Raw genomic sequence first — 20,333 nt, 5'->3', positions numbered from 1 at the left:
CAGGCAAAGAGAGAGAGCTTGTGCAGTGAAAATCCCGTTTTTGAAACCATCAGATCTTGTAAGACTTACTCACTATCATGAGAACAGCATAGGAAAGATCCACCTCTGTGATTCAATTACCTCCCACCAGGTTCCTCCCAGGGAATTATGGGCATATAATTCAAGATGAGACTTGGGTGGGGACGTAGCCAAACCATGCCAATCATTCTGGGTGTGCTAAGGGATATAGGCCATGGCCCTCAACAGGGTTGGAAGAGAGCAACATGCCATGGATATGAAATGGCATGGCAGTTTCCGCTGAGGGCTCACTTACTCGAGTTTCATTTTTCTGCTGTGTTTCCTTTATTTTGCCTGTGATTCTCACTCAGCAGTTTCTTGAATAAATTTCATTTCAAAGAAATATCTCTTGAAGCGTGATTTACCTGAGTGTGTTGCCAGGGAAAAATCAAGAACGCTGCTTTGCTGAACAAGTTGTGTCCCTTTTGGTTTTTCAGTTCCTGCGATGATAACATCATATCCAAATACTACCCTGGCTACGCAGGGGCAGAAAAAGGAGATGAGCTGCACAGCGCATGGTGAGAAGCCCATTATAGTCCGCTGGGAGAAGGAGGACCGAATCATTAACCCTGAGATGGCCCGTTATCTTGTGTCCACCAAGGAGGTGGGAGAAGAGGTGATTTCTACTCTGCAGGTAAAAGCATAGCAAATGCAACTCAATGGAATGAACTTTATTGGAAGAATAAGTCTTTCCTTTCACACAAGTGGGTACAGATAAGTAGCAGATAATATCTTTTGGAATTTATTTATGAAGCACCCTTTCTCTCCCCTTTCACACAGCAAGATTACTGAAGTAGCCTTCAAAAATAGTGCTTTAGCCTAAGTGTTAAGAATAGTGTCATTATGAACGCAGCAGGGAACCTAACTGTAATAAAAAAAAAAAAAAAAGTGAGAAATAAGGTTTTTAAATGACAGTTAATCCTTGAGGAATGACGGCCTATGCTGTGTGCATGTTTTAACTTCCTGCAAAAAGAAAAATGAGATGGGCTTTGGGACAAAAATATTATAAAAACTATCTTGCTTCTTTGGAAAAATCCACAATAAAAAAATATGCTGTCGTTAAGAGAGGATCACAAAAGCTGGAGAAAAGCACTGCGAGTAGTGAACTGGCTTGTGCTGTTATCGTGGGGATAGAGGATGATACTATAGCACACACAGGGTGGGGAGGTGGGGAAGCCCTGTGCTTGAAATGCTTATATTGGCTCTCAGACATTCTGTTCCTGGAATCCTTCTGGAAAAGGAATCTGATGTGAGTTGTGCTGGCCCCCAGCGCTGGCTGCAGTATTTAATCTGTCTCTTTAGGCATGGTTGCTTTGGATACCATGAAAAAAAAAATGTATATGTGGGATATATGTCAAGCTGACCACGACATCCTATATAAATTACACATCCAATTTAATGAGCTACACCTGACATGGATAATGTACATGAATCCTATTCATCCACCTACTTACAATTACACTGAAATAATTTGTCCTCAGAGGGATACGTGCATGTGTGTGATTTAGCGTATGTGTCTGGAGGAATGAGGGTTGTGTGAGTGAGTGTGTCAGTGTACATATGTGTGTGCTGGGCATGGCAGGAGAACTGAAAGAGTGGAGAGAGAGCTTTACGGCCCGAAGTCATTTTGCCTACTGAAAAAGATGAATTTCTTTCTGCTTTACACATAGATTTTGCCAACTGTGAGAGAAGATTCTGGTTTCTTTTCCTGCCATGCTATTAATTCTTATGGGGAGGACCGTGGAATAATTCAGCTCACAGTGCAAGGTAGGAAGATGACAGCATAAGAGAATAAACACAGTCGTTTCAGGACGGGAGCTCTATGCTCAGCCTTGGGCATCTGTGTGGCCTCAACTTGCCCTGTAACACTTCCTAGTTCCCAGGAAATTTTGAATATGTATAATGTCAGTGCTAAAGCAGAATTTTGCAGTGCCTGTGATTATGTCAAAGTAAAGCCCTAAAACAGGGAACGAAGCCCTTAGAGGAACCAGTCAAGATGACAAGCCCATCACAGTCAAGCCGCATGCACACAAGTACAGCGGTGGAATTTCTTAGTTCAATTTTAGGAATCCATGTACTAGATGACCAGAATGAAAGGCCAGTTTAACATTTGGGGCCAAAATATGTTTTGAGTTAGAGATCGAAACTAGAATAGTGACATTTTTTATCCTCCAGGCTTGGTCCAGTTCTTAAGGACTATGAAAATTGGAAGTCTTGGGAAGGTGGAATTTCTCTTCCCTAAAATGTGATTAGGAAAAAGAAAATGTTTCCAAATAAAAAGCGTCTGTTCTTGTCTAATGCAGACAAATCATTTGTGAGTCACACTCAGCATTTCCACTAGCATTTCATGTCGGAGCTCCGTTTGAACTAACTTGGAGTCTTTCTGTTGATGGCGCAGAGCCCCCAGACCCTCCCGAAATTGAGATCAAAGATGTCAAAGCACGCACAATTACGCTCAGGTGGACCATGGGGTTTGATGGAAACAGCCCCATCACGGGCTACGATATTGAATGCAAAAATAAATCAGGTAAGTTCTTTACTTCCTCCATCTTCGTTTCCACCTCAGAAAGTTCCTTTATTTTACTCTTTATTAATGTGTTTTACCTGTAAGCGCACAACTCAGCTCACAGTCACTCAGAGGCACCATTTCCCCCAGTCAGTCTCCCTCCTGGCCGGAAGCACATCCTGGCTTTCTGCTGTGGGAGTGGAGTTTTGTGTTGAGGCTCAGTTCTGCTGCTTTTTCGTTTTTAGCCAGCCCAGACTTCAGTCTTGCTTTCTGCTGAACTCCTTGATATTGCAGCTGCCTGTCAGCATGTGGGCAGTGGCTGATGGAGCCAGGCCCCTACCATGATCTTTTCTATCTCACCTGCTCCCTTCGTTTCCCATTTCCTCAGTTGGGTGACTTTTGTAGGGCCTCAGCCCATGTCCTGCGCCCAGAGTGCTGAGCTCGAGCTGTGCTTGGTGTTGGTCGGATAAACTGCGCAGTGGTGGTTGGTGCAGAAAAAGGAAAATTCACTCAGGAGCAACCTCCTGGAAATGCTCAGGGACCATCAGCAACACTGGCTGCTGCGCCCAGGACCACTCAGCCCAGAGCCCATAAATAAAACTGACCCTGCTGCCAGGGCCACTGCAGGTGTGCCCGTTCATTGCCTTCAAGGAACAATGCCGGGGCCATTTTGAACTTTATGATGCATGGGGCGAGGGTAGAGTACCACCACTGTGGCCTCCAGTCAGAATTTTTACTGTGTCTCGTAAAAGATATGAGGAATTCCAGCACCACCAGCATGGGAAGGGTTAATAAAATCCTTATAGGCCACAAAAGCAGCTTTATTTTTCACTTCCTGGACACCGCACATTATTTCAGATTACCCAGTTGTGACCCATTTAGTATCTTTGGCTCTAAAGCTGTAGTAAAAAATCAAGCTCAAGGCAGCTAGGAACCACAGGTCAGGAGTGAGGAAATGTTTCAGCAACAGCAAGCCAGGAACAGAGCCAGGAAATGGTGACAGCAAAGGAAAGCCAAGGGGTGACTCTTCAGGAATTCAGGAGAACAGAATTTGAAGATTGAGAAGATGGTGGACCAAAGCAAAAAAGAGTGTTTTGAAAAGTAGTATCTATGACTTGCTGGGTTGGAAATGCATGTAAGAAAAAATGGAATGGCTCAGGCCATCGGCCTCTGAGTTGCAACTGGGGACCTAGAAGTGAGGTGACACTGCTTACACAAAGTCTGAGGAAGGGCCCTCCAGGGGTTGATTGGACTGCAAGTCTCACCATAGCCAAGAAATGCTGCAGAGCCAGGGCCCTGGGCTCAGGGGTGAGGCACAGTGACCTGGGGGGAGTGGGGAGCTCGTCCAAGACAGTGCTGAGCTAAACAAGCGTCTTTTGGGAACCAGGATGAACAGGTTTCCCAAGGGCCCAGGGAGGAGAGGCTGACTTTGCCTTTGTTCTAAAGAAGTGGGATTACAAGTTCACAGATACAGGTCTTGAGGTGAAGCAAATGCTTCTTAGGTGAGGCAGGCACATTTGAGCAGAAACTGGCCTGGAACCTGGTGACAGTGATGAGAGCTCAGACAGATGCAATGAGCACTGTGGGGACAGGGACAGCCCTTTACCTTACTGGCTGCGCACTGGCTATGGGGCTGCAGGCTGCCCGTGTTGCTGGTGCCAGAGCACACAGGAGGCCACTCCTAGTGGAGCAGCTCAGGACCTCCCCTGTCCTCATGGAGGATTGGGCATTGCCAGATGCTGGTGGCAGGCCTAGGCTCAGTGGTTTGGGACCCAGCCTGTGTGGGATTTGCTGCTGGGCCTGTGTTGCACCAGCTCTGCACCTTCACTTGCTCATCTCACCTGTGAAGTGGGCACTGCTGCATCCACCTCAAAGGAATGGCAAGGAGACCACAAAGGCCACCAGCTGCCCTCTGCCTGGAGTCCTCCCTTCCCTGGGCCACCTATTACTACCCCCTCCTTAGATCCCAGTTCCCAGGTGCTCACCCAGGTCCATCTCCCTTTCAATCTCCCTTTCAATCTCAGCAGGTGGCATTATGGGACATCATATATTTATCTCTGTGATTACTGACAAATATACTGATAAATGCATTTCACCTCCACCATGCTAGAGGCTCCTTGGGGACTCCCTGCACCTAGTAGGTCTATTTTCACCCAGCTCATTTCTCCAACACCCAGCACCACACCTGACATGCGGAGACACTCAATGGATATTGGCAAACTCTAAGAAGGGAAGACGTTGAAAATGCCTTCCTCGTTGCCTGGAGCATACTCAACATCTAATAGGTGGTAGCTTGTAGATTGCTCCAGCATGCAGGAAAATACTTAGGAGTAAAATGCCTCTAAAACCCTCTGTGTTAAACTACTTGCTCTCAGAGTCCTCACTATCTCCCCACTCCCCAGGGGTTTCCCAAAGGCAGGGACTCTGGTTCTCTGTGTCCTGGGATCCCCAGCACCCAGCGCAATGTCTGTCAAGTGAAGAGTGTACTGTAAATGTTCATTGCATTTAATTTACATGCAATTGAAATCTAAGAATCATTATTATCAACAGCATCTTTAAATGTATATATTGATCATGGTTTATATAACCAAAGCAGGAAAGCTCCTTGTCTATAAAGCTGAGTACAGGAGGGATTGAGGGATACTTTTTCCATCCTTCATGCTCTACTTCAACCAGACACAGGGCCAGTGGTGTGGCTTAGATGTTATGCAGCCCTGGAGCAAGTCATTTTAAGGGTCAGCATGGGTCCTGGGAGAATCACTGGGGAAAAACCCACAGGACAAGCAGTTCCAAGTCCATGACCAAGGTCTCCACCAGGACCCTACAGAACTTCCATTACTTTCAGTTTGGAAGCCCTGGGAGGAAGGAGCTGTGCTGAGAGTAGATAGCACCTGTACTCACTGCTGTATGAGGTGTATTAGTCAGATTTTTCATGTATTAGTTGCTTCCTCAAGAAATTTTTGGTGTATAAAAATTACAACCATAGTTTAAGTGAGTGTAGTTTTAGACTGAGTACATAGAAAACTGATCCTTCAAATATTAATAACAGCCTGAATGTCACTTCTTCCAGGAAGCTTTCCCTGACTACCTATTCCCCTTCACTATTCATAGCATGTCTTGGAATACTTGGTGGACTTGTGACTATTAATTTACTCTCTGTACCCCACTGGACAGTTGTCCCCCTATGGGCCATAGTGAGCTCTGAGGGCTGGAATTGTGTCTGACAAACCTTATGCTATGTCCCTGCACCCCTCATAGTGCCTGACAGATATACTAGATTCATGATAATCATTAGTCGCATTGTTGAGTCTCAACCCCTGTTTCAGGCAATGGTGAAATTATCTCCCCAAAAGTTTTCCTTTACTTTTCATTAATTTTTGAAGAAAGCAGCGTATAACCAATGTATTAAAGTACTTCACATTCTTAACAGAAAGAACTTCTGCAAGTTACCGTTAACTCTATGCTTGAACAATCCTAGAAACAGAAACTCACTAACCCGGGGAACACAGTTCTGTCTTTGGTCAGCTGTGACTGCTACAAGTTCTTACATTTATTGCACTAAAATAGACCTTCCTGGATCCAGCGGCTCTCTTCCCATCTCTTAACCCTTTGGCCAAATAACAGTCCTCCCAGGATTTGACAACAGATGACTTTCCTTGGTTTACTATTTTCCAGGAAACACTGAACATCCCAAGTCCTTGTTCTTGTATCTCCTGTCATCATCTCCTGGTCCCGCCAACTCTGGTCATGCCCAGTTGCAGCACCAGAGGGCGTCATCTGACCAGGCAGAGCCACAGTGAAGCTGTCCCTTCCTTATCCAGAATATTCTTCTTCTTCCATAGCTGACAAGTACACAGGTTGCTTTGGTTGCCATAGTTTCTGATTCCCAGGGACTTCTGCTTCTCCTCTACATGGACCCAAGGCCACCTTTAACATCCCTTTGAGCATATTGTCTGGGGACCTCCAGCAGATCCATCTGCAGTTTGCTGCCTCCCTTTATTCCCTTCCTTGGAAGGCGGCCTGCCCTTCAGAGTCTGTTCCTCTCGTGGCCACCTCCTCTCCACAGGTTCTCTTGTTGCCCCTCCTGTCCACGGTTTCTCCGGTGGCCCCTCCTGTCCACAGTTCCTCTGGTGGCCCCTCCTGTCCACAGTTCTTCTGGTGGCGCCTGCTGTCCACAGTTTCTCTGGTACCTCCCTCCTTTCTCTGTTGGCCTCTCCTGTCCACGGTTTCTCTGGCGCCTCCCTCCTGTCCACAGTTTCTCCTGTCCCTCCCTCCCGTCCATGGTGCCTCACAGGTCTCAGACCGGGTTTCAGCACCATGGCAAGCTCCATCACACCCTGGAAGGTAACCAGGAAACACAGACTCTGAGACAGAAGGTACACGCCCCCAGCCCCTCTCCCCTCTTGGGCTTCCCACCCCTAGTTCACCCTGAGAACTGTTATCCTTGAGAAGAGTAAGACAGAGCACAAGGGGCTCGGCTGTGTTCCCACACCTCCTCCTATTCACCAACATGAGGGCCCACTCCTCCCAGCTACCACTCCATTGTTAAGCCTTTCATGTAATTCACCTCTAGAACTTTCAGTCACCCTCACTCATTCTGGTCTTTAGCCTATAACAGCACTTCTTCATATCAAGTCCACACTCTTATATTAGTCCTTGTTGCTCCTGCATTCATTGGATTTGGGGTATCTGACCCCCAAGACAAGCTCCCCAGCAAGCACCCAGTGCACCCTCACTGGCTCCTGTCAGCTCCTCACTCCTTCCTCACTGCACAGAGGCTGCAGTGGGACTCTGAACTGCTCCATCCTCCTACACCACCAGTCTCCCTGGGAGGAAGTAGGCAGTTGTGGTGGTTGATGCCTTTGCCCAGGCAACATGGAAGTTACTGGAGCTGACAGGGCCAATGAAGATAAAGCCATCTTCACTGGAAGTTTTGTCTGGGAGTTGGCGGGCAGCCTGGAGAGGCATATGAGTGTCCATGACTGCAGTCCCTTACACCAAGCCATGGCATCCTGCCCACTCTTTCAATGAATGATTCTGACAACTTCTTCCTAAACTAGGCTGCAACTCTGAGCCTGTACAGCCCTCTCAGTCTTCCTGCAAACGCACAGATGGTACCATAATTCTGGGCCAAAGTTTTCTTCTCTGACATTTGACCAAATGATTTCTGTGCATTGTCAACTTGCCAGAAGGTCTCCTAAGCATATGATATTTTCAGCAGGTGCCTGGAAATATCGAAATCCTGTCTTTGATTAGGTGTTTTCAGAGACTATGTGGATGTCATGCATTATAGAAAAATGACCTTGAGCTTGGAGATAACACAGATGAGGCCAAATCCCAGCCCTTCTTCTTACCAGCTATGTAACAGGGCTTGAGTTTCTTGACTTTCACTAAGGAAATAAAATCCTTACCTTGGCAGGGTGTTGTACAATTTTAATCATATAAAACAGTCTGTCCAAACTATACATCACAATGACCAAGATAGGGAGTCTTTTTAAAAGCACAGGTGTCTGGGCACCATTCCCCAGAGATTCTGGTTTAGTAGGTCTGAAAGCAGAATTATCAAAAAGCCCCAAGATGTTTCCAATGTGCCCACAGATTTGGGGGCCACAGAAGTCATGTTTTAAAATGCCCAGCACATTGCCCTGATGGGAGGATGAAACCGAAGATTGAGATATAAATATAACTAAAAAGAATGCAGCATTGACCAAATAAAGAGATTCTTAGGAGTAAATCACAAACAGAAATGTATGCATGGACATCCAAGATCTGAAAAGGGCGAGTGTGACTGGGGAGAGTCTGGGAAGGCCACGGACAGGAAGGGTGAGGATGGGCTTTGAAACGGGTCCCCCAGCCCATTGGAGGGAGTGAGTGGTAGTTTCTACAGACAGGGAGCAAATGCAGCATCAGAGAGGGTTTATAAGTCACACTGGGAGACTGTTGAACAAGGCAGTGTCACTGAGGTAGGGGCTGAGCCAAAGGAACCTATAGGGCATGGATGTGGAGGTGCCCAGTGACCACCAAGAGGGGACTGTCCCCTCCCTACCCAGGTCCACCATATGCCTTGGATTGGTGTAAGGGACTGCAGTCATGGACACTCATATGCCTCTCCAGGCTGCCCGCCAACCCCCAGACAAAAACCTCCAGTGAAGATGGCTATATCTTCATTGGCCCCATCAGTTCCAGAAACTTCCATGTTGCCTGGGCAAAGGCATCAACCACCACAACTGCCTACTTCCTCCCGGGGCTACTTAGCAAATGCCTCTGCATCTTGCAGCACCTGGCATTCCTCCTCATCCTCCTAAACATCTCTGCAGAAGGCCTGGCTTTCTCTCTGTGCGACAAGGCTCATAGGTGTGTGCCATTTCATTGATTTCATTGATGTAAAATTTCCTCTCCTCATTTGTCTTCTATTCAATCACATTCTTCTCCTCATCAATTTTTTTTCCAACTCTTTCTATTTCATGTTTTTCCACCTCTAATCTTCTTGACCCCAAATATGCTTTTTCCTTGTCAACTGCAATATTCATTGGCAGCTTCTATTAGGCTCCATTCTCTGAGAAGTTAAAAGTATTCAAAAGCAGTCTTTAAGCCACATATTTTTCTTCAATTCCAGAAAATATCTTGCATTTATGTTTAACACTGGACAGAGAAGTCCCCTAAACTGCCATACTCACCCTTAGTGTGACAAAGTGACCCCACTCCCAAGACTCAGAGGTCCATGTATTTGTGGTTTATTTGTTCATCTATTAAACATTCATGTACTGTTTGTCTACTGTGAGCCAGGCACTGTGCTAGCACTCGGGATAAAAGACTGGGTATGGCCAGCATGGCCTCTGCCCTCCTGGAGTTTAAAGTCCAGCAGGGAACACAGATTCAGATTATCCACGGAGGACTTACTTGTGTGGTCATCACCACCAAGGCAGACCCTGAGGAGGGTAGACAGGCACCATCTCTGTCTACTGTCCTGGGAACTCCTCTGTTCATCCTCCTACCCAACACCAGCTGTCGACCACCCACCCAATCAACAACTGCCCAAACTCTTTTGATATAAGAACCATGTATTGACATTCCCATCCTTGCTTGAAGCCTGAAAATCACCAGATACAAAATGTCATAGATTCAGTGATAACATTTCACATGAAGCAGGTGCTGCTGTTATAATTAGCTGTGTTTGAAAAATAATTCCTACAACCAAGGATTTGGCACTAAATGATTTCAAAAAATAGAATCGAAAAATATGTTTGGTAATCAGGATTTATTCTGGAAATTGAGACTGGTTTGTATGGGATTATCTTATTTTTAACACACTCTATTTGGAGAGGAAAGGATCTGGTATGGGTTGAAGTTTTGCTGGTTTTCAAATGCCTTTTAGAACCAGGGATTTTGGGGGGACCCAGGGGTACTATCCAAACCATAGTTCATTGTACTGTCCCATACAATGGGTGCTTACGGTGACCATTGTCCATTCCACTAACCTGAGCTTCCGCCACTGGAATTTGCCTTCTGAGATCTCCCCCAGTCGGCCGCTCTGTGCTTCCTCCATCGCCCCTCCCTGAACTCGGCTGGCTTGTTGCCCCATGTCCCTCGCAGCGTGAATAATGAGTGTGGGATATCACATCCCCTCTGATGGCCAACTCTGCCAGAAAGCTGGGAACATTGCATTGAGAAATCACTTTGAGTGCAATTTTTCTTTCTTTCCGTCTTTTTTTTTTTTTTTTTTTTTAATTCCTGCTTGTGAACTTTCAAAGGCAGAGGAAAAAAACTCACGTCTCTATCTCTTCTTTTTTGAAAAACAAAACCCAAAAGACTCCTGGGATTCTGCTCAGAGAACCAAAGATGTTTCCCCTCAGCTGAACTCGGCCACCATCATTGATATCCACCCTTCCTCCACCTACAGCATCCGCATGTACGCCAAGAACCGGATTGGCAAGAGCGAGCCCAGCAACGAGCTCACCATCACGGCGGACGAGGCAGGTACGTGGGACCGGGCGGAATCTTGCTCCAGAGGAGCCCGGGAGCTAACTCTTGAGGGCTCAGATGCTTAAATGCAGAAGCAGACCTTTGCCCGTGCTAGGCGGAGGTCTTTGATGCGTGCTCTCCGTAGTTCTGTGCCCTGTAAAAAACGCAGACAGCGCTCTGCATCTTACTTTGAAGGCACTGCTCTTCAAATAGGATTTAGTTCAAGTTTCCCATATCCAAGACTTAAAAGAAAGACGTATGAGGCTAACAATCTGGTGAGATTCAAAGAATCATGCAGTTTTACAATTCCTTTATTTGGACACATGGAATCCAGGTTGATAGGAGAACCGTGAGTGTATTTCTTTCCCGAGACCCTGTGAAGTCCAGTGTGGGAGGAAGCAGTAACGCTTCACTAGGAATCTGCAAGCCTGCTTACCGTGCAGGAGATGTGGGAAGGGGAACAGATTATTTTATTGACTAGAAACATCGATATTTAAAAATAATGTTTCTGCTCTTTTTTTCTGTTGCAAATAACATTATATTTAGTGTTGCAAATTCAGAAGATAGAAATAAGCATTGTGGAGAAGGCAAAACGGCTTCCATCATTTTCCCACCTAGAGCTAACCCAGGAACAGGCAGTAATAACTGGCTAAATGATTTCATCTCCCACACATGCACCTGCACACAGACACGCACCAGTGTATACACACCTCTTAACACACTGTGGGCCACTCATGTTTCCTGGGGGTGAAATTAACAGGTATGCAGAGAACTGAGCAATGAGGCAATGGTCCATGGATGCTGATTGTCAACCTGCCTCTTGGCAGGAGGAGAGGAAGCCACCGTGATTGGGTTTCTCCCAGGATGAAAAATAAGGAGTGCATGCCTGGCTCATTTCTTGAAGGGAAAGAGTGTCCAGCTCCCAAACCTGCCTCTTGTTTTCCTGCCCACCATCAGAGCGATCAGCCACTCCCTACTGTAGGGAAGATGTCAGCTTAGTCTCAGGTCCCTATTTTTCCATCACCAAGATTAAGGTGATTGCCATACCCAGATGGCTAACAGAAGAACGGAGGTTTGTTCCAACTTTCAGTAGAGATTGATCTTGGCTTCCTTCCCACCACCTCATCTCTGCTACCTCCATTAACAGCATCCCAAATAGAAATCAAGCTTATGTATCTCTTAAATACTTTTCTACAATTTGTAGTGATATCTCTCACCACATGTTTAACAAATCTCATATTGCCAAATGGGTCAATTATTTCCAAGTTTTCATTAGTATAAACACCACTACAATGAACATCCTGGTGGGATGTCTTTTGCCATCTCCAAGATCATTTTCTTAGATTAAATCCTAAGAAGTCAGATAGTTGGATCAATAAAATGCAACATTTTCACTCTTCTGGTATCTGTAATCAATGTTGTCTTCAAGAGAATAGGTTAAAATGTACAACTCTTCCTGAACTGCAGAGGAATGCCCATTTCTCAATGTTGGAAGATGTCAGTTCTTGAAAATTGTTTTCAAGAGTGAGTGACAAAAGACCTTTATGCTGAAGTGCCTGAGAGTGAGCCATTTCTGAGACTTGGATTCTCTGTATGATTTCTCATCTGCAAAATGGACATTATGATGCCTTTCTGCTCCTTACACAGACATATCTTGTCATTGAAAAAACTCTCAAGTTCTAAAAATACTTTGCATGTCTCAGAAATAAGTGAGAAATAAGTGTTAATCTGCTCCTGCAAAAATATAATTGTATTTAATTATGTACGTAAACAACCCACTAACTTCCTCAGATCTCTGGAATTTCATTACGCTGGGTACTTAGGGAAAATATGCTGTCCCCATCCTGCAGCCCAAAATGTCATCTCTGACTTCCTGCTCAATCTTCTGCATCCCTCTCAGATGGGATTTTAAATCCTTTTAATCGCTTTTCTAAGCCTGCCCCATCCCAGCCACCTCCTCAGGATAGCAGCATTTTTCCGGTGATGTATTTTGCACCTGCTTTTCTGATTGCCATTATTAATGCTGCTGTTGTTGCTTTTTTCTTCGTTTCCTCTGTGACCTCTGCTGCGGCTGGCAGTTGCCATGGCAGCAGCTCTCTCCCTGCCAGAAGGCCAGGTGAACAGCCTCTGGGGTGCTGGTCTTCAGGGCAGCTGCCTGGCATGTCTGCAGACAGATGCAGACTCCTCCTCTTTGGCTCCCGGGCTGACCTTTTGTATTCTATCTGGGTGCTGGCTGTGGCAGCCCCACACAGCCCCTCTCCTTTAATATTCAGAGGAGCTAAGGGGAAGGAAAGGAAAAGAGCAGGTTCCAGAAATGGAAAGCTACAGCAGAGAACTTGTCTTTGTCTTGGTTCATAGGTTTGCATGACTGAAATTTAAAAATCAATTTCCTATGTGTAACTTACCTAGAATGGGTGCTCTGGCCAAAGGCATCCCATTAGAGTGTTCAGCAGGGGCTGTAGACACTGCTGCCCCTTCCCAGCAGGCAAACCCAAAGGCACATCATTTTAGCAGCTGTAGCTGTTTTGAGATGACCTTGTCCCACTGCTCCCTTACTCTTCATGTGGGCGCCTCCAAAAGCTGTTGGTCCACTCTCTTTTACTGTAATGTAGTACCCAAGTCTTGGGCACACGAGGATGCCTCCCCGATGCTACTACTTTGCAACGACACTCAATGACTCCCTAGAGCCCCATGCCCAGCACTGACCTGCCTTTGCATGCTCCCACACCTCTATTGTTGTGCTTCTTCCCCTGTGTGGAAGGCACTACAGGTTCCATGTCCCCTTTTCTGTGCTCTTCCTTGAAAAGCCTAGTTCAAGGATGCCTTCCTCCCTGGTGCAATGCCTTTTTCCATCTCCCAGGTATAGTTGGGACTCCTCAGCTCAGCACAGAAGAGGAATTTTGCTGACAGTAGCCTTTGAGGTATATCATTATGTCTTCATGGACCCTGCTGTCTGTGATGATATGCCACCTGATGTGGAGGGGCTGTGGCCCCCTCCACAATTCTGTCCCTTGTGTGTGTCTGGCATAAGGGAGATGAACGTATGAGATGAACATTTATAAACATTATTCACAGTATTGCCTTCAGAATGGGTGTCGCAATGAGCAGAGTATGTGTGTGTGCATGTGTGTGCGCGTGTGCATGTTTGTGTGTGTGTGTGTGTGTGTGTGTGTGTGTGTGTGTGTGTTGAGAAAATATATCCTGTATTAAACCGACAGTGAAATTCTGAAGGGTGCCCTGGTCTGAATGTTCATGCATTCCCTTTCAAATTAATATCTTGAAACCTAATTCCTAATGCAATAATATTAAGAAGTGGGTCGGAAGTTACCCCTTCTGCCCTGGGAGGACACGGGAGGAAGGCACCATCTATGAACCAGAAGAATAAGCCCTCACCAGACACCAAATCTGGCATCTTGATCTTGGAATTCTTAGCCTCTAGAAATAAATTTCTGTAAGAAATAAACTTCTGAGCCAGGTGCAGTGGTTCACACCTGTAATCCCAGCACTTTGGGAGGCTGAGGCAGGGGGATCACTTGAGGTCAGGAGTTCAAGACCAGCCTGGCCAACATGGCCAAACCGTGTCTCTACTAAAAATACAAAAAAAAAAAAAGGAAAAAAATTAGCCATGCATTGTGGCACATGCCTGTAATCCCAGCTACTTGGGAGGCTGAAGCAGGAGAATCGCTTGAACCCTGGAGGGGGAGGTTGTAGTGAGCTGAGGTCATGCCACTGCACTTCAGCCTGGGCAACAGAGTGAGACTCCTTGTCAAAAAAAGAAAAGGAAATAAACTCCTGTTGTGTGTAAGTCATGCAGTTTATAGCGGCCCCAAAAGACTAAGACAAGAACTTCATGCAGAAAAGTAGAGAAAGGTGAAAGATAGAAGAGGAAGGCCAAGGGGAGAGAAGACAGGGAAGAATACAGCCCCCATCAGAGCTCCAGTGACTAACTAGGAAATAGCTGCATCTGGGGCTCGAGGTGCTCTCCCCTAATCCTGATGGAATAGGGCATGTTCCAGGCCATAAGCTGCGGCCCACGACAAACCAGGCCTGTGGATATGAGTCGGCTTAGTGTTGTGCAAAACTTTTTAATTCGGTGTTAATTTTTTAGATCTGGAAATTTCAGCTGAAAATCTAAATTTTGAGTTGCTCTTGAGTTCCTGCTTGGCAGTAATGAGCTGGAGTTAAGCATGGAGTGGCCACCCCAGAGGCTGACCATACACCCTCAGTGAGCCATAGTTCCCATCCTCCATTCATTGAAGGGTCAGCACACTACAGTCAGTGAGCCAAATTTTACCTACAGACCTTGAACTAAGCATAGTTTTTACATCTTAAAAAAAAAAAAAAAAAAAAATAACATGGGCCCATAAAGCCCAAAATTTGTACTATCTGAGTCTTTATAGAAATGTTTATGGATCTCTGGTGAAGTCTGGCCACCATGGGAATTTGAGTTTTAGATTTCTGCTGTATCCACTGCAAAGCTTAGTGAGGAAGGGATTTCTGCCATTGGCATAGTGTCCCTACCTAATGTTGGGAAATCACATTGCTCCAACCCCAAACTACCGAGTTTATTTGCATGTGAAAGTGCATGAAGCATTATCATACCACTTTAATATACTTGACCTCAGAGAATAGCCATGAAGCCAAGGCCACACCATTCAGCACAGTCTTCACGGTTTCCCCCACCCCCCCAGCATCAGCAGCCCCCACAACAAAGGAGCAGTCAAGAGAGTAAGTGACACAGTCGGAGTTAACAAGATCAGCTGTTAATGGACCCGAAGTGTGTCTCTTTGACACAGATCAGCCACGTGACACGTGACATTCACAGCTGACCCTTGCTGCAGACCAACTTCCCCATTAGCAGCTGCCCCCTGCAGGTCGTGAGTCACTTAGTGCCTTGTGACCGAGTTTGGGGTGGCTGCCCCCTTCATTATTTTCACTATAAATCTATGCATAGAACGTGCAGCCTCAATTAGTGGGCGCTCGTTGAAACACCACTGAATTTGACAGACCATCAGAGAATGGAAGGTGTGGATTATGGAAGGGTCATGATGCAGAGTCGCTGGGTTTCCAAGGAATCTGGCACTAAGTTAAGTCCTTGCCTCATCTTTCCTCCCATTCCAGGGCAGCAGCTGTGACCTGGAAGAAGAGTTTCCTATGCGCTAAGCTGGGGCGGAGGGGAGAGGATGGAATGAGGGCAGAAGGAATAAAAGTCAGGAGCATGTGAAACAAACATAGAGCAGGCTGTGCTCATTAGCTCAGAGGGCGGCATCAATGTGTTCTTCAGTAAGAGTCAAATGCACGGCGTTCACTCAGCGAGAAGAGCCGAGCACACCCCATGTCCAACCAGGCCCTCAGTGATCTGCTTCTGTAGATTTTTGTCATTCTTCTCCATCCTGGGTTTGAAGAAACTTTGGAAATTAAACCTAAAGAAAGTTATCGGCCTTCTTGCTATCCCTCATACACATTGTGTATACCTCTGTCTGCTATCCTGAAATGTTCTGGAACAGTTCTGGAATGTTCTGAAATGTTCTTCCTTTCTTCCCTTACCACTTTCAAACATTATTCTCCAAGAATCCGATCCTGGCCACCCTATTAAAATTCATCCTGCTGCCCACTCCACTGGGTCCCCTTCCTCCCTTACCACTCTCCTTCTGCCAGTTGCTTGTATCACCACCCAGTGTACTGTATAAGTTGTTGACTTATTTTGCTTATAGTCTGTTTTGATCCCATCCCACCAGGACAGGTGGAGTTGTTCTGCTCACTCACTGCTGTATCCCAGGCACCTAGAATGGTGTTTAGCACGTAGGATGCGCTAATTAAATAAGTAGGTTAAATAAATGAGCCATTTATTTAATAAATAGTTATTACATGACTTCAGCCTTTTTTCATCTGGGCACCAGCTATTCTTTGTTGTACTTTGATTTTTACTAAACACTATCTTGGTTCCCTTTGTCCAACACAGAGCATGCCTCTCACCCACCCACCCAACTGCTGTAGAAGACAAATGTGTGTTTATAGAATTGTACAGCTGCTCCTCACTACTTTTTTAATATTTATATATTTTTTCTACTTTTGTATCCCAGTCTTTGCCTAGTTTAGGACCTGGCACATAGAAGGAAAATCTCCCATTCAGAACCAGAGGCAAAAACATGGGAGTGGTTCCCACTGGGGTGATTGAGCCCATATCAATCAATGATGAGGCCCCAAGATGCTGGTTAAAGCCAAGATATAGAGACAGGGAGGAGAGTATTTTGGAGCAGAATGGAGCACCGAGGCTTGAGTCCCAGATCTGGGAGGGACACAGGAGCTGCTGGGCAGCCGCAGGCTGTCCAGGTGAGGAGGGACAGGGACAGAGCCAGCGTAGCCAGGAAGGATCAGGACAGGGAAGCAAAGCAGAGATCCATGCGTTTGGCAATCAGGAGGCACCTGTCATCCCTGTGTTTTCAGCCACACAGAATGAATTGCCCTGCCTTTTACCTTTGCAAGCATAATAGAAATTATAAAGATAGTCTTTGCTTATTACTGGTTTACAGATTGAAGAGTTTTGGCTTTTGTAGAAATGCAGAGTTTATTTTGGAAAATAACTTTTTTTTTTTTTGAGATGGAGTCTTGCTCTGTTGCCCAGGCTGAAGTGCAATGGCACAATCTCAGCTCACTGCAACCTCCGCCTCCTGGGTTCAAGCAGTTATCCTGCCTCAGCCTCTCCAGTGGCTGGGATTGTGGGCATGCACCCCTGCACCCAGCTGACTTTTGTATTTTTAGTAGAGACCGTGTTTCACCATGTTAGCCAGGCTGGTCTTGAGCTCCTGACCTCAGGTGATCTGCCCACTCCGGTCTTCCAAAGTTCTGGGATTACAGGTGTGAGCCACTGTGCCCAGCCTTGGAAAATCACCTTCACCTCTAGCCTTCTCCATCCCCAGGAAATAAGCTAAATATTCAGGGTGGGGCTGGGCGGTGGGGAAGCCAATTCTGCTTTCTCTATATATTACATTTGAAACCATGGAAGTAAATTCTTAAATGTCCAATGTCAACACGTTTTTCAAATTTAGTTAAATAAATGGATATACCTAATGATTGATGCTTAATGCATTTTGCATTGGGAACTCAATCGGCTTTGGATTGTAATTGTATAGGCATCATTGGCAATGAGATGAGAACCTGTGAAAAAATTACAGGTCAGGAGTTATACAGAAAGCAATAAAATTCTTAAGGCGAATTTTGTATAATTTAAAACCTTTTTAAAGTAATGTTTTAGAGACATAGTAGAGAACTTAGTGTCATTTGTAAAACAAAAGCAAACAAAAAACCTTCCTAATGATATTGGGCATAGCCATAATGTGTGTTTGTATAAATTAAATTCTTTTGGTTTGTCTGGACTGTTTTCATCACTTTTTTTTTAAGAGGAGGGATCCAAGTGCTCTCACTTCAGGGAACAGGCAGAACAATAAATACATTATCGACAAATCATGGCAGCATTGGTAGGCTAAGTAATTAAGCTGTTACATTCTTAAAAACAATCAAGTCTGTCCTGGATACAAGAACTGTACCCCCTCTCCTCTTCAGCGGGGACCTTCATAAAATACCAGACCTGGGCCTGGCATGGTGGCTCACACCTGTAGTCCCAGCACTTTGGGAGGCTGAGGCGGACGGATCACTTGAGGCCAGGAGTTCGAGACCAGCGTGGGAAACATGGCAAAACCCCATCTCTACTAAAAATACAAAAGTCAGCCAGGTATGGTGGCATACACCTGTAATCCCACCTACTTGGGAGACTGAAGCAGGAGAATCGCTTGAACCTGGGCTGTAGAGGTTGCAGTGAGCCGAGATCATACCACTGCATTCTAGCCTGGGCAGCAGAGTGAGACCCTGCCTCAAGAAACATATATACCAGACCAGATTGGAAAAGCAAGTTATTCCCAATTCATGACTACATTATGGAATGTGTGCTTTCTGATAGAATAGAGGACATTCTTGTAAACACTATGGTGGCACCTTTGGTTTAATTATGAATATATCTCAACTGGAAAATCAGGACTGCAACTCTTGTCGGCCATCTTTCTGAGAGGACCAAACCAAAGGCCACGCCCCAGGGAGCCAGAGGATTCAGGATGAGACAGTGCCCCGACATTGCCTCCAGTTCCTAACAAACTGGCTTCTTGTTAAATTCAGTTAAGGGTAACTAAATTAAAGTAACAGCCTCAGTATAGCTGTCAGACTCAAAAATCATTTTTCAAGGATTTTTATGGAAAACAATGTGCTCTTCATTGGGCACAGAATTATCCCTGTGTGAGGGAAATCCATTCCATGAGTTTTTATTGAATTTGATGTCCAAAGTTTCCTGCCTAAGCTTGACCCCATGTGCAAGAAATTGGGTACAGAGCCTTAACAATAATTACCACCATTAGCTGGAAGCCAGCCTCTCCCTCGGCTCCTGTTCTGGACTTTAACTTCAGTTCTAGCAGAGCCTTTGCACTTTTGGAATTAATAGATCTGAGAGGCTGCAGCACGCCAGACTGCCAGTTGTCCCCAGACCTGCTGAGGAGAGGGATGCGTGCTCAGCATTTCAGCATCTACAAATTACTTTACCCGTTCAAAGTAAGGACGCACTCTGGGCTCAGTTCCTGGTGCCATGTAGAATCTGCTGGGTGACCAGAGACATGCAAAGACAGACACGCAAATGTATACGCACACTACAGGGACAGGTCCCCAGGCCCAGGCGGGGATAAACTGCAGCAGGAGGCCCACAGACACGGGCAGCAAACCCTGATGGAGGGAGAAGAAAGCTCCAGGGAAAAGGTTGGGATCTACCCAGGGGTCCCATGTGTTTTGAACATGGCTGGGACACGGTTCATAAGGAGTGTGCAGAACAAAAGCATGGAGAGGACAGCGAGGTGCCATCTGGGAGCAGAAAATTACTAGGATGGGTGAACAGTGTGAGTTGTGCTCTGGGGCCATGTCCCTTTTAAAAGAGTACAATAGAGACCAGAATTAATGTTTAGGAACTAAATAGAAACTATAACCAGGCATAGAAGTGGGGTGAAAGTGGGGCAGCAGAGTGAGAGATAGGGATGCCCATAAGGGCGATGGTGGAGAAAGCAGAGGAAAGGGGCCATTTGGAACAGATGCCAGGGACAGCATCAGCAAGTGTGTGAATGAGGGGTGCAGGGAACAAGCAGCCCAGAGATCTAACCCCCATCTCCTCTCTCTCTCCAGCTCTTGCCTTTTAACACCTTTGTTTTAATTATGAATACATCTTAACTGGAAAATTGAGGCTGCAATATCCCCGTTTCCTTTCGAACTCATATTTCTAAACCATACAAACCATATATTCTGGAGAATCCGCTTCGTTTCTTGGCATTCTTGTGGCATCATTCTCTCCCAGTCCCGCCAGCCCCAACCTGTGGAATCAGCTTCCTTCTTGGTCCTCAGTGCACGCACGGAGCTATGGAGTCCCATTATCCCTGTGTCTTAGAGCACTGACTCCTGGGGAGGGCTACTTTGATAGAGCGCCTTAGTGCCCTAAGACACAGGGTGCACCCTTTTCTGTAGACCATAGCCATTTTCCAAGCCTTTGTTTTGTTCCTAAAGCCCATAACTCTCTCCTTCATGTTCCCATTCTGATTTCCTGCTTGGCTTATTGTCCTATTGTTGAGAAAAGCAGCAATCAGGTTTCAACCTGCATCTTTCAACCAGTGAGTTTACCTGTGTCTGCCCTCACCTCACTTCCCTCAACCAGTAAGCCTACCTAAGGCCTTCCATAACTCTACCCTCCTCCCATCCCAGAGGTGTTTGTTCCTATGCCGGACTC

The 20,333-nt window shown here is 45.9% G+C and overlaps 1 protein-coding gene across 1 annotated transcript in view; it reads left to right on the top strand.

The window, feature by feature from the left end:
- Positions 1 to 20,333, top strand: part of DSCAM (DS cell adhesion molecule) — a 350,956-nt gene that overhangs the window by 174,856 nt on the left and 155,767 nt on the right. The window contains 4 exon segments of the mRNA XM_030915322.1: positions 495 to 691; positions 1,728 to 1,824; positions 2,456 to 2,584; positions 10,373 to 10,540. Coding sequence (XP_030771182.1) covers positions 495 to 691; positions 1,728 to 1,824; positions 2,456 to 2,584; positions 10,373 to 10,540 — 591 coding nt within the window.

This window comes from Rhinopithecus roxellana, chromosome 13 (genome assembly GCF_007565055.1).
Source record: "Rhinopithecus roxellana isolate Shanxi Qingling chromosome 13, ASM756505v1, whole genome shotgun sequence".
NCBI lineage: Eukaryota > Metazoa > Chordata > Mammalia > Primates > Cercopithecidae > Rhinopithecus > Rhinopithecus roxellana.
The sequence above is the reverse complement of the archived record's forward strand: the minus strand, read 5'-3'. Positions and strand labels throughout refer to the sequence as shown.